We start from the raw sequence: 13,882 nt of genomic DNA on the forward strand, positions 1-13,882 counted from the left end.
TATAATTATTTTTATTTAGTTGGCTGCAATGTGGGCAGAAAATTTTCCCAATACCTACAACATCCAATTCTACCATCGTGACGAGTCGTTGCACAACATTTAAACATTATTCAAGTTCTGATAGACAGGCAGTATCAATCAAATGGATATATAAGTTAATATATGATACTTTACTTTCAAGGAAAACTGAAATTTGCTATAAGAAATGTACGAGAGCTGGCTATTTTGACATTTTTCTCTGTATAACTAAAGAGGATTGAGGCATAACAATTTACGTAATGATTGACTAAAATATGACCACCATTTCATTCTCTAAATGCATATACTTTGGAGAGATTGGTGATGGATTAATGTGCATAATTTGTTGATTTTATTATAGTATAGTACAGTATACTGTCATAAAAAATTAGTTAGTGCATTGGAACTCCTGTCATCTTAAAAAAAAATATTTTGAGCTCATATCCTATGGTGAGAGGCCACTATTAACGTTGTTACAAATTTTAATCTAAAGTTTCTGTTTTACTTCAACCGTTTTCATTTTCAAACCTGCCACGAGAGGCGCCTTTTCAAAGTTCTGATCGATGGTGCTTCTATTTTAAGTTATAAGTTTGAAAATAATCTAAGTCCCAAAATTTTATATTCATAACCTCTCAATTATGTGTTTCCAATTATGTGATGAATAGCCTATACTGTACAAATTAATAACACCATTATTTCAGTTGTGTGAATAATGTTAGGTTAGTGTAGAAACATATGCTCGATATATTTACTCTGATACGTAATATGACATTCGAACAAATCAAAATACTTGCCCAAGTGGCTAATACATGAACAGAGGAGTATGGAGATAATGTTAAATAAAAAGCAAAGCAAGCCACGGCAGGGCAAAGACCAACTGGATTAAGTGATTAATTAGAACATCAACACAAAAATGCTCGACTCCGGGGCTAACGCAATGTGTACTGATCTCCAGAACAGAGGGGCATGTAGATAATGTTAAATTAAGAGCGAAGCTAGTGTTATTCAGCGGACCAACATATAAAAAATTATGTGGGTGTTTGAAGTATGAACGCTGCAAATGAATTCCAAGAAAATGAAATGCAAAAATTCCATTTTCTATGCATTATGAAGGTGTGTTGTTCTGCAAAGGCTATAGTGCTTTGAATGTTTTTGTTGAAAATATCTGGCAGAACATCAGTTTTTTAACTATAAAAGTCAACCCACCTTCTCCCGAAAAAAACACCAAGTTTCAACAAGTTAGTACAGTATTAATAACATAAAATGAGACTGGTATAGACTGTATTTAAAGGTGTTCCAAAAGTGTTTGATGATAATAACTAGATTTTAGGTTTTGGTAGTCGACCCACCATAACTGAAATACTATGGGTTTTCATCAGTTACAGTATAATTATTAGAAACATGCAAAACACCATAAAATACACTATATACAAGACTCATTTTCTCAATAACAAATATTGTACTGTTGTATAATTTTACGGGCTTTCGCCTTTGGCAGTTTTTTTGGTATGATGTAATCATCAGTTGGTATTTTGAACCAATAAACTCTCAACTTTTTTTCAAAACAGCCCTTCCCCCATCCCTTCGCTTCAGTTCTAGCATAACTACTATCACAAGAAGATATCCCCAGAGGAGGGTTCAACCAATTTCTATTTAGTATAATTTCATCTGTTTTGGTAATTAATTATATCTAAAATACCCTCTGTTCAGTAAAATGCTTTTGTTGCTAATACAAAAGTAAAAAACATCGATAAATAATGATCAACCTGATTAGCATGCACAGGCAGCGCAACACATTCATGTACCACTGTCTAGAACAGAGGAGCAAGGAGAAAGTGTACAGTACTGTATATCTGCAAGGAGAAAGTACTGTTGGAGACATGATATGAATGATATGAATTATAGCTAATTATAATACTTTAACAGCCCCATACAGAATCAGCATGCCCATGTGCGACTTGCCAGAACAAAGGAACAACGAGATATTTAACTGGTGAGTGATGCAAGCCACGGCAGAGCAAAGATCATTTGATGGATTTGATAATAATCATAGGTAAGCCTGGTACTTTAATCTGATGCCACATACATGAACCATATATTTTTTCTTCCAATTGGTTACCTTGTGTTCATTAGGAGTTTTTGATGACCACTAATACAGATTTTTCCTTTTTTATTTGCCCTAACTGAAAGCCAAGGTTTCCCTCTAGGATCCGAATATTTGCTTTTCTATAGGGGAGGAAATCTCACATATACCACATCATGGTAAAAATACATAAAACACAAGGTAACAAGTTGTAAAAATATATGATTCATGTATTTGGGTATAAATTAAAGCATATATTTACCACAAACATACAACCAATATTAACTTGTGCATCAGAAACTTAAGAGCCCTACTAAACCCTTAGAACATAAGCTAGTTACAACTCTAAGAGCTATGGAAAGAATAAGGATAGGAATAACACTAAGAGACAGAGAAGAAGCAACATGGATACAAAAGCAAACTAAGGCAGAGGAAGATGCAATAAAAATGGCAGATAATAAATGGACATTAGAAATAACAGAATGGGACCCTAGAGATAACAAAGGAAGAGAAGGTGTTGGATTGAGAAGCTAAGAAAAATTTCAGGTATAGCCTGTTATTAAAAGACCATAAACCGATGGGAATATATATATATATATATATATATATATATATATATATATATATATATATATATATATATATATATACATATATATATATATATATACATATATACATATATATATATATATATATACATATATACATATATACATATATATATATATATATATATATATATATATATATATATATATATATATATATATATATAAGCATATAGTATGTGTGCGTGTGTGAATGAAATCATGCTAAATCAACCAAATTCTCAACTTTCCTTATACCGAAATTGAATTGTCAGCACTCCTCGCTTCTAGACATGATATTATTATTATTTATTATTATTATTATTATTATCATTATTATTATTATTATTACTTGCTAAGCCACAACCCTAGTTATAAGCCCAGGGGCTCCAACAGGGAAAACAGCTCAATGAGGAAAGGAAACAAGGAAAAATAAAATTTTAAGAGTAACATTAAAATAAAGATTTCTTATATAAACTTTAAAAAGTTTGTTTAAGGGTAACAAATATTGGACTATTTTATAATATATAAATAATTACAGGAATTGAGAGCACTGGTGGAAAAGGAATTTATCATCTTACCAGGATATTTGCGAGGATTCATCTAACCTTATTTCTTCTCTTTAAGTGCATATCATCTAAGTTTACTCCTCTTTCGATAAGAATTTTCGGGAATTTTCTCCAAAACAGATTTAAGCAAGACTAGGCCAAAAAATAACCCAACAAAGTACAGAGTCCATTAAACGTGTGATGAAGCTTACTACAATATAATGTATTGTAGTAAAAGCGTAATTAATATAAATCCTTTTGCACTATTACAGAACTGTAAGTTACACGGATAGCTTTAGATTGTATGAAAACACTTTTTTACGTCTAAGGGCACAAACATAAACGTCAAGTTATTATTGTAAACAAAACAGAAGGTTCCATTACTGGAATACAGGCCAAAGATCGTGTTATACATTCAAACTAATCTAAAAACATAAACTTGAAACAAATAACACACCAGAGTTCAAGAAAAATTCTAAGGAATTCACCATTAATTAAAAGCAATTAATGGTATTATTTTACTGTATTATAGGGTAATCTAACCTAGGAAAAAACTAAATTTTTCTATAGAAAAAGGTCCGTTCTCTTCGAAAATGACACTCGTTCCTGTCGGAAATGAAGTTTCAGAAATACATACATACATACATACACACACACACACACACACACACACATATATATATATATATATATATATATATATATATATATATATATATATATATATATATATATATATATATGTGTGTGTGTGTGTGTGTGTGTGTGTGTATATATATATATATATATATATATATATATATATATATATATATATATATATATATATATATATATATATATATAATGCTTATTAGTAAAATACATGAAGGGTGGTTGTAAGGAACAGTCCATCAGTCACTGACTCATTCATCCATTAACTATAGATTTGTAAATGAACCACTGTATGCAGTAAAACCTACTAATGGTGTTAGTCCTTTCATACGCTTATTCAAGCCTCATCAGTGGTATATTGAATCCCCAGCACACATTGCATCATTCACCCTATTTGGCTCTTATGATTTCTTGTTGATAGTAAGAATGGTTTCTCTAACCTAGATGGTAATTATTATATCCTTGTTAATAAAATGGTGAGTAGGAGCTGGACTTCTTAAAAGTATTTCAGTAATGGAAATATTTAATTTAAAGATTCGTGCTTCATCATCTCCTCTTATGCCTATTGAAGGAAAGGCCTTGGTTAGATTTTTCCAATAGTCTCTATCTTGAGCCTTTAAATCAATACTTCTCCATTCATCATCTACTCCATGCTTCATAGGCCTCAGCCATGTAGGTCTGGATCTTCGAACGCTCTAGTGCCTTGTGGCGCCAAGTTACATGTGATTAGCAAATATAAAACATACGGAATTAGAAATAAATCCTTACTCTAAGAGTAATGCTAAATTTGAACTTTACGCTAATAAATTTATCACAATCCATCCCAACATAGAATTTTTTGGGCTCAGGCCATGTCGTCCTGATGGAAGGTTCCTTCAGTATCTTCCTCATTAATCCTTTCTCCTTCCAATGATATTTCATCTTCCATTGCATACTCCGTTCTCATCATCTCTGTTTTTCTTCTATTTATCTTCAGCCCCACGTGAGATATTTCATGCATTCTGGTAAGCAAGCATTGCAAATCCTGTGGTGTTCTACTAAGGAGAGCATCATCAGCATACTCCAGGTCTGCTAAATTCCTATCATCAATCCAGTCCAATCCTTCTCCACCATCTCTGACTGTTCTACACATTACAACACATTCCCTTGGAGGACTCCGCTATTCAATGGAAACTCACATGATAAGACTCCATTAACATCAACTTTACACTTGCTCATGAACAAACTTAATCAAATTTACATATTTAAGAGGAATTCCATGGTAAAGCAGGATTCTCTACAAAATTGACCGGTGCACACTATCAAAGGCTTTTTCATAGTCCACAAATACCATCAAAATGGGATTTCTATATTCTATGCATTGCTGTACATGTCTTAAAATGAAAATTTGGTCAGTGCAATTTCTACCTTTTCTAAATCCTGCTTGTTCATCTCTCAGCTTTTCATCAATCTTTCTCTCCAGTCTCTTAAGAATATGCATACCATGTATTTTCATAACAACTGACGTAAGTGCTATGCCTCTGTAATTATTGCAGTCAGTCAGGTCTCCCTTTTTAGCTATTTTCACCAACATTCCTAACTCCCATTCATCAGGTTTTGCCTCTTCATGCCACTTTCTACAAAACAATCTTGTAAGTAGTCTGGGAGTCGCTTCATTTTCGGCCAGTATCATCTCGGCAGTTATTCCATTGTATCCAGGGGCTTTTCATCTCTAGTTTTTAGGATAGCTTCGACTTCAGAAACACTGAATTCATTCATGGGCACATCAAGGTCTTCATCAGCTTCAGGTATATCAATCAAATTATTCCCTTCATATGTCCTATTCATAACCTCATTAAAGTGCTCCATCCAACGGTGTCTTTCTTCATCTTCTGTTGCTATAACACAGCCATCTCTCTTTTTGATGGTATATGATTCTTCTTCTTTGCCCCAGTCGAGATTTCATTAATAATTCTATGAGCAATTCTCACACCATAGCCACTTCATGAATTCATAAGCTTTGTCGGTCTCATCTGCTTTACTGTCTAAATACTCTCTCCAGTCATTCCTGGCTTTTCTTTTAACCTTGCTGTCAATACTGGAGGATTGTGAGTTGGTTATCTTGCTATAGACATTGAATACTGTATTTTGAAATATGTGAAATAGATATAATTAAGAATCATTCTCCGAATTTAGAACATTGTTTTAATACAAAATTTTACTTGCTAGTGAGGTAAGTGAGCATTAGTGCTTAACAACAGTAAACACTTCACTACAGTATTAGCATTTGTGCCTGGCATGTATTACAACAGGTCAGTATGCATCTGTTTTGTATTTTTGCAAAAGATAGCAGCAAAAACAATATCACCTACATACCACACTCGTATCTCACCAGAAACCCGTTGAAATACTATTACTAAAGTTATTTTGGTCCTTTGTCTGTTCAGATAGTTCTACATTGGATCCCTTTTTGATCACAGCTAATTTTTCCTTTGCTTACACTCACACCAAATAGTCTAGCCTATTCTTAACACATATATTTTTCTTTCCTCATACATATGGAAACACTAAGATAAACGGAACAATTCTTCACTCCAGGGGTTATCTAGTGCACTATAATTTTTCAATGGCTATTTTCAAACTGGTAAGGGTAGAAGAGATTCTTTAACTATGGTAAGCAGCTCTTAAAGAAAAAAGATACTCCAAAACCAAATCATCGTTCTCTAGTCTTGGGTAGTGTCATATGCTCTGTACCATGGTCTTCCACTGTTTTGGGGTAAAGTTCTCTTGCTTAAGGTTACCTACAGGCACACTATGTTAGCAGTTTCCTTTCCTCACAGGGCTATTTATCTTGTTGAAGCCATTGGGCTTATAGCATCCTACTATTCCAACTACAGTAAGGTTGTAGCTTAGCTAATAATAATAATACAGTAATACATCTGTTATTCAAGCTCTGTTGGGGATTCTCAATACTTTCCTTTTTAGCTAGCTTTTACCATTAACATGAAGTTCCTTGGAATCAGGGTAACATATTTGCACATAACACAGATGGATCAATATGTAAACAAAAAATCACAAAAGTTTACGTACAATTTTTGCAGATATGCTCACTAAGTAAGAGCTACTAGAAGACTGGGATGCTTTGCCTTGTATACAACTACAACAGGCATACATGTGGTTGTAGTGCTTCTCAGCTAATTCAGTACAGGTTCTAGAAAACTCAAATATCCTACTAAATGAATCACCAATACAAGAACTTTTTTCTCACCTAAAGAGCAACAATTACCAAATCTGACAAAATCCAGGGCTGGCAAATGTTGAAACTATCACTGTGTATTGAGTATGTTAATATTATTGTATGAATGCAATATGATTAATTACGTAACCTTCATATGGGATATAAAAGATAACATTATGTACAAATACAGGTAGTAAATCTCTACAATTGTTTCTACTTTTGCCAATCAGGTTATATTAGATACAATATCATTGTTGTTTACACTATTCAGTACAAGATTATACTCGATTCATTTATATGGAATTCAGTTAATGAAAATATATATATCGATATGTATCCTTTTTGTTTAGGATCAAGTACCCTATGCAGTTTATTACTGTTTTACATGCCTATCAAGGGGTGATGAGTTGAGCTTACATAAACAGCTGTGAGTTGGTAAAGGTAGCGAGTCATTTAGAAACTAACTATGGAGGGTGAATATAGACCAACTAACCTGAGAACAATAAGAATTCACTCAAAAAAACATATACTATGATTCTTTGCAAGTAAATAATATCGATGGGGACTGGAAGGTCAGTTAACCCCAAAGTGAAACTAGGAGAAAAAATTGCAGTAGCATTATGAAAAAAGTTGAAAGAGACTGGAAACTAAAAAGAAAAGGGGGTCAAAATGGATACCGCTAAAGCCTTTTAGTAATGACTGCAGTGCATCACGAGGTACACTTGGTATCACGCAATTACATAATTCAATACGGGAGATATTCTAAAAGTTCCCAAGAATCACAGCACTCTCCTCCTGGCACATACGCTTAAAAATCTACTGTTAATTCGATTACATGCCTAAGTACAATCAATACTCAAGGGCAGTTCGTGACTTTAACTCCATCATAATTGAGCTTTTAAGGCTGCCATTCTATTTGATTTACCGATCCATGCTTTTTAAAAAAATAATCACTAGTTAATCTGCACAGCTCAGTCCTTCTACAATAATAAAGCACCATTATCAGTCTGTAAATCCCTGTATTTCTCTTTCCAAAAAAAATACAGCAAAGTGGCACCAATTTCATATTCAAACAAAAATGTCCATTTTCACTGCAGTACCACACTTATTTTTATTTTAGGTTTTTATATAATATATCAAATATCATGTTAGTTTCACATATTCAGTAATACAATACAAACACCAATTGTAAACCTTATAGTTATTCAGTCCTTTTATTTCTTGGTATAAAACAGAGATTTAAATGAACAAACTTTAAGGTAATTTATAAGTCACAAAGTAAATTTTAACTGTTTTAATAGAAAGAAATTACCTAAAAGGTTTAACATGATAATATCACTGTTAGTTAATGTAGGGGAAATATTTCCACAAGTTACCAAATTATCTTTTTTTTTTTTCGTCCTGATAAACTGGATGAGCACAAACTTCTTCAGAGTAGGAGCAACTGCTTGAAATAGATCCAAATAGGATCAATGAAAGAAAAAAAAATCAGTGTCAAGTTGATATACAATTTTATTATAAACTAACAGGCATAAGTTCTCAAAACCTTCCATAAAGCACAGCACACTTCATAAAAACAACAATCACATATCATACACAAGAGTAAAGACATAATTAAGCCTTTGTGCAAATATGTACATAAAGTATAGTATACCAGAAATGTCCTCATGGTAAATCCATAATCTTAGGTCATATGTTAGTCGACTAGATATATATAATACACATGTACAAGTACCTAAGACTAAAGTATAAACATTGTTTGTTACATTTTCCACAACTAGGGCTAATTACGTTGCCATCAGCTGTCATTCTGCACATACACTATTTTTCAATTAGCTCTCATACAAATTTGTATGAGTATGTCTGAGTAATCATTCTGATAACCTATCTCAATCACACTCTTACATTCACGAGGAAAATGACTGAGTAATGATGTGCCTCTTCCTGTGAAAATTACTGGAAGTACATTACAATAAGATAAAGATAATCTCCTCAAGAAAAGGGGAAGTTAAAATATCTGCAAAATCTTTTTGCAGGTACCTTCATAATAAAACACAAGTGATTGCATTGCACAGACCACACAAATATTATACATATTGTAATATTCCATGGCACATAAACACTAGTCTGTGGGAATATGGCACACAGTTCTGTTCTATTAGCCAGTCGATGCTTCCTCAATAAAACAGGAAAACTGTTTAGTCTAATACAAGAATGAATGAGGATGATTTTCTTTCTTGTCTCCCTGTCTTATGAATTTACAACACATGGAATGCATTTACAATGAGCATTCTCATTATAAATAACACAAGAATGAAATACTGTTGAATAAATTATTAAATATACTAACATAAAAATACTGCAGTGTTTACCATCTTCAAGCTAGGCCTTGCCCTTTCAGTTGGCACTTGGCATTAAATCAGTAGGTACAACAAAACTAACCTACATTGAATAATTGCACCAAAAACTGCAAATCCGTTTTGCACCAAGAAGCATCTTAAGAACAAATATGAGAACATAAAATACAACCATTTGTAACTAATAATGGTATGATTATCTTAAAAGCACCTACATTATCTTTGTTATACTTTGACCTCCTTTCTTTAAGTGAGGCCATTATTATGTTAACAATGGATATCAAAATTGTTCATTAATTATTACATTTTGGAAACCAACATGTTAGATGTGACTCACTGGGTGTCACCAAATATATGTCCTATGTATGTGTGTATATATATAAATATATATATATATATATATATATATATATATATATATATATATATATATATATATATATATATATATATATATATATATATATATATAATATATATATATATATATATATATATATATATATATATATATATATATATATATATATATATATATATATATATACATACACATGTACACAGAACATGACAACTTACTTTCACAACAATTGCCTGACTGGACAACCGATAAATACAGTCACTTCAAATCTTCTTGCAGCCTTTCATACATTCAAGTATCCCAGTCATTGTACAAAATAATTATCAATGGCTATACAATTGTGCTAGAATGCTCATCAAAATATAAACAACCTCCTAAAATATAATATCACTATAATGGCGCATATATAGTGTCCACAGATTCATAAATCTCCTGGAAATGAGGTCGTTTTTCTGGTTCATACTCCCAACACTTAAGCATTAGTTGATACATCTCCTCCGGTGTGTTGGGAGGGGCAAACATTCTATATCCTGTAGAGGATTAAAAGAGAACATTAGGTTTAGGTGATTTGTAATGAACAGTCAACATAATCCTCAGGAGTTACACAATCTTCCAAATTGACATGACAAAGATAATTTCCAGCATATAGCATAAAGTGGAGTTATTACATCAAAATGGTAACATTCATTAAATGTTTTACATTCACTTATAATGGTAATAATCAGTCAGGGAGCATTTGCATCAAGTATATTTCCATTAAAATATTACAAGAATTACAGTACCTGAATCTATCATCTCTCTAGCTTTTGAATTAGAGTATCCATGGTATGGAACTTCCCCAGATGAGAAGATTTCCCAGCAAAGAACCCCATAGCTCCAAACATCACACAGCGAAGTGTATTTACCTGAAATGTGCAATTGATTATCATTAAAAGGCATACTTCACAAGGATATCTAGTCTATTAAACCTATACTGTATGTAATTAATCATAATGATTAGTTTCATATTTTTCATCAAAACTTTTAAACATCTTTAAAATATCTCCAGTAGCATATTTCTATGAGGTGTTCTGTTAGTATGAATTTGGTCCTTGTACTGCATAATAATATTATACTGTACAACTAAAGAGAATCTTGAAAATCTCCAATCATAAATCATTAAAAAGTGCATCAAGCTAATATCTAAAACTTGATAGCAAAGGGCTATAAATGTATAGTTTAAGACACGAGAGGGATTGAGTTTAACTGCTTACCAAATAAACTTCAATCATTTTCTTCGGCTAAAGAAATAATTCTTTTGAAGAGCACTGTACTTTAAGTGTCATATCTCTTGTCTTTATTTTTTGTAATACACGAAAATTAACGCATGTTGGTACCAGTACAGTAATATAATTGATCTGAATTATACACACTAAATTTAAATCTAAACTTAAATGCTTTTCTGTCTTCATGCAAGGCAATAATCCTGTATAGAATTAACCTGGACTTTCTTCAAGAAGAAAGTCCTTATCTACACTTAACTTTTTAAGGGTCTTTGCTTGTCTAAATCCAGTAAATCATAAACCTATGCTGTTTTCTACAGGAATGTAAATCATGATGAATTTTATACTTACCAAAATTGAGAGCTTCCGGTGCCGTCCACTTTATTGGAATTTGCTTCATGCCATCGCTTACTATATATTCTTCTTCTTCTCGAGACATACCAAAATCTGAAATCTTTACTATGTTTTGATGACCTGCAAAAAAATAATTAAGGTATAGACAAAGTTTTCATTCAAAGATAATTAAACACATTATCATTATTGCTCTCATCCCACTTTGACATTACTTATCTTTACAACAGATACAAATAATCGTTTGTAACTGCAAATAATGTTAACAAATCATTTATAGAAATTCATATCTGATTCTTACTGATAAATTGTACCACAGAAATAATAAAAGGCACAATACAGCATCAGTCAGGATTAAGTAAACATCTAATGTGATCAGTCATCCCAGAGGGTGCCCATTGATCATAGCTCTTTTTTTATTCCACCCATTGTTCAAGCTCATCACATAATTTGAGAATCTATCAAAATCAATGTAAAACTTTTATCTGTGGCTTCCCTTTCATAATGCTTCATGTCTTGTTTACAAGACAGAACCAAGGAGTTTCTAGCTGAACAAAGTATAGACTAAACTTGCTTCCTGAAATAGTGCAACCCATGCTTTTTTTTTTTGTCTATATCTATTTACCAAGGCACTTCCCCCAATTTTGGGGAGTAGCCTTCATCAAACAAAGGAACAAAAGGGGACCTTTCCTCTCTCCGCTCCTCCCAGCTTGACGAGGGATTCAGCCGAATTTAGCAGGTACTTTATTTGTAAATGCAGTTATTGAGTTACTATACAGTTCTACATTTAACCTATGGTTCTTTCAAAGTCAAGTTGTTTTACCACAGGAATTTACTAGAGCACAAGATAGCTATTCCTTTAGCCCCTATTTCACTCACAGATCAAAATTGGTTTTTTGTTTGGAGACATTTTTTAACAATTCTCTTTACTCCAATATGACCACTTTATGTCTATTCCCCATGCTTTGCACAACTAATAGGTAAGTAAGTACAATATTTGTCTTTTCCTGGAGTGAGGCTATGTTCAGTGGGCATATGTGGGGATCAAAGTCATCATATAGATAATATATCCCTTTTTTTATCGATTTCATATAATATTACATCACCACCACTAAAGATATCTTTAGCCATAGCACTTACATACTACAGTATTTCTTTTCTCAATTTGTTTCTTTAAGCATATTGACTTCAACAGTGAATATTTGCCTCAAATAAGCATGTTTGGAAAAGTGTCCTTCATACTTGCCCATGGACGATTGGAAAAATAGAATTGTCATCCCATTACAGTACTTTTTATCAACTCCTCTCCACTTTACCACTTAATTGAAAAGTGAAGATATAGCTAGTCATAGTTGCAAAGTTATTTCTCTTTTCTAGTTCTAGGCAAAATGACAGTTCAAAACCCTCATATGCTCATTGCTATCTTCTCTTTCCATGCTGTTTAGCAATCAAATAGAAAGAAATTCTTTCATTTCTTCAATACAGTACTCGCTTGCTCAATTTTTTGTAGAACAAAGTATTTTACAATGATGGATTACATAGCATCATTGACATTATTACCTTCCCAGTAATAACTGCAATAGGAGTAACTGATAAAAGTTCTAACAAAAAAGACTAGACTGGCAGAGATTTTCCTCCATAAATGGAACAAACTTTGTAATTGAGCAAAACTTTATATTTTTCATTTTTTTCGCCATGTAACCTACAGAAGAGTTCCAACAATACACCTAAAATTTCCTCTAGGCTCATGATTAATGTTAACTGGTCCTCTTTTCATAAGTCCCAAATTTGTCATGACAAGGAAAGATTGATTTATGATCGACTAATTCTTACATTGAGTAAGTTGCTTGACTACTTGCAGTTAAAGGTCACCATAATTAATTTGATTCATCATGATATTTATATATATGACCATGAATTCCAAGAGCAATCCTTGAAATACTGATTACAAAAGGTGCCGATTTACCCAGTCCTCTTCCAGAAAGACCTGGTTTGAGACAATTCTGTGTAGGAATATAACCAACTTTGTGATAAAAACAAATGACTGTAACATGTCACTTACATGAAATCACAGAAATAGCAATCAAGATTTTCAGGCCATTTAAGAGCCTTCTCCATTCCACTTAACAATAGAAAATATTAACCAAAAATGTCTTCAGGATTACTTTCACCATTATTACTATTTCATGGCTTAGGATAAGTTATCTAAACTCTTACTTACTTTATTAGTCGAGTTAACTGGCTTTATGAATAAGATTTGCCTCTTCCAACAATTGATAGCCTAACTTCCTATGATTCTATCTTAACCTCCAAGTGGAATAAGGTTTTCTCTCTGGATTTCCATATCCCCTTTATCATTCTCTTATGAGATATGTTAGCATTCACTCAAGAAATTGAATGGAAGAGTTCTCAGGATACGAATAAATTTCAATAAACAGACC

At 32.4% G+C, this 13,882-nt stretch overlaps 1 protein-coding gene across 9 annotated transcripts in view; it reads right to left on the minus strand.

Annotated features, from left to right (window-relative positions):
- Window positions 1–10,002: 10,002 nt before the first annotated feature.
- Window positions 10,003–13,882, minus strand: part of FER (tyrosine-protein kinase Fer) — a 195,288-nt gene continuing 191,408 nt past the window's right edge. For 8 of the 9 annotated variants that reach the window (XM_068363499.1, XM_068363496.1, XM_068363495.1 and 5 more), the window contains 3 exons: window positions 11,442–11,564; window positions 10,611–10,733; window positions 10,003–10,358 (listed from right to left, as the gene is read on the minus strand). In XM_068363499.1, the coding sequence (XP_068219600.1) occupies window positions 10,219–10,358; window positions 10,611–10,733; window positions 11,442–11,564 (386 nt within the window). In that variant the 3' untranslated portion in view covers window positions 10,003–10,218. The remainder of the gene's footprint in view (window positions 10,359–10,610; window positions 10,734–11,441; window positions 11,565–13,882) is intronic. The other variant, XM_068363497.1, reaches the window with a different exon arrangement.

Source organism: Palaemon carinicauda, chromosome 40 (genome assembly GCF_036898095.1).
Source record: "Palaemon carinicauda isolate YSFRI2023 chromosome 40, ASM3689809v2, whole genome shotgun sequence".
NCBI lineage: Eukaryota > Metazoa > Arthropoda > Malacostraca > Decapoda > Palaemonidae > Palaemon > Palaemon carinicauda.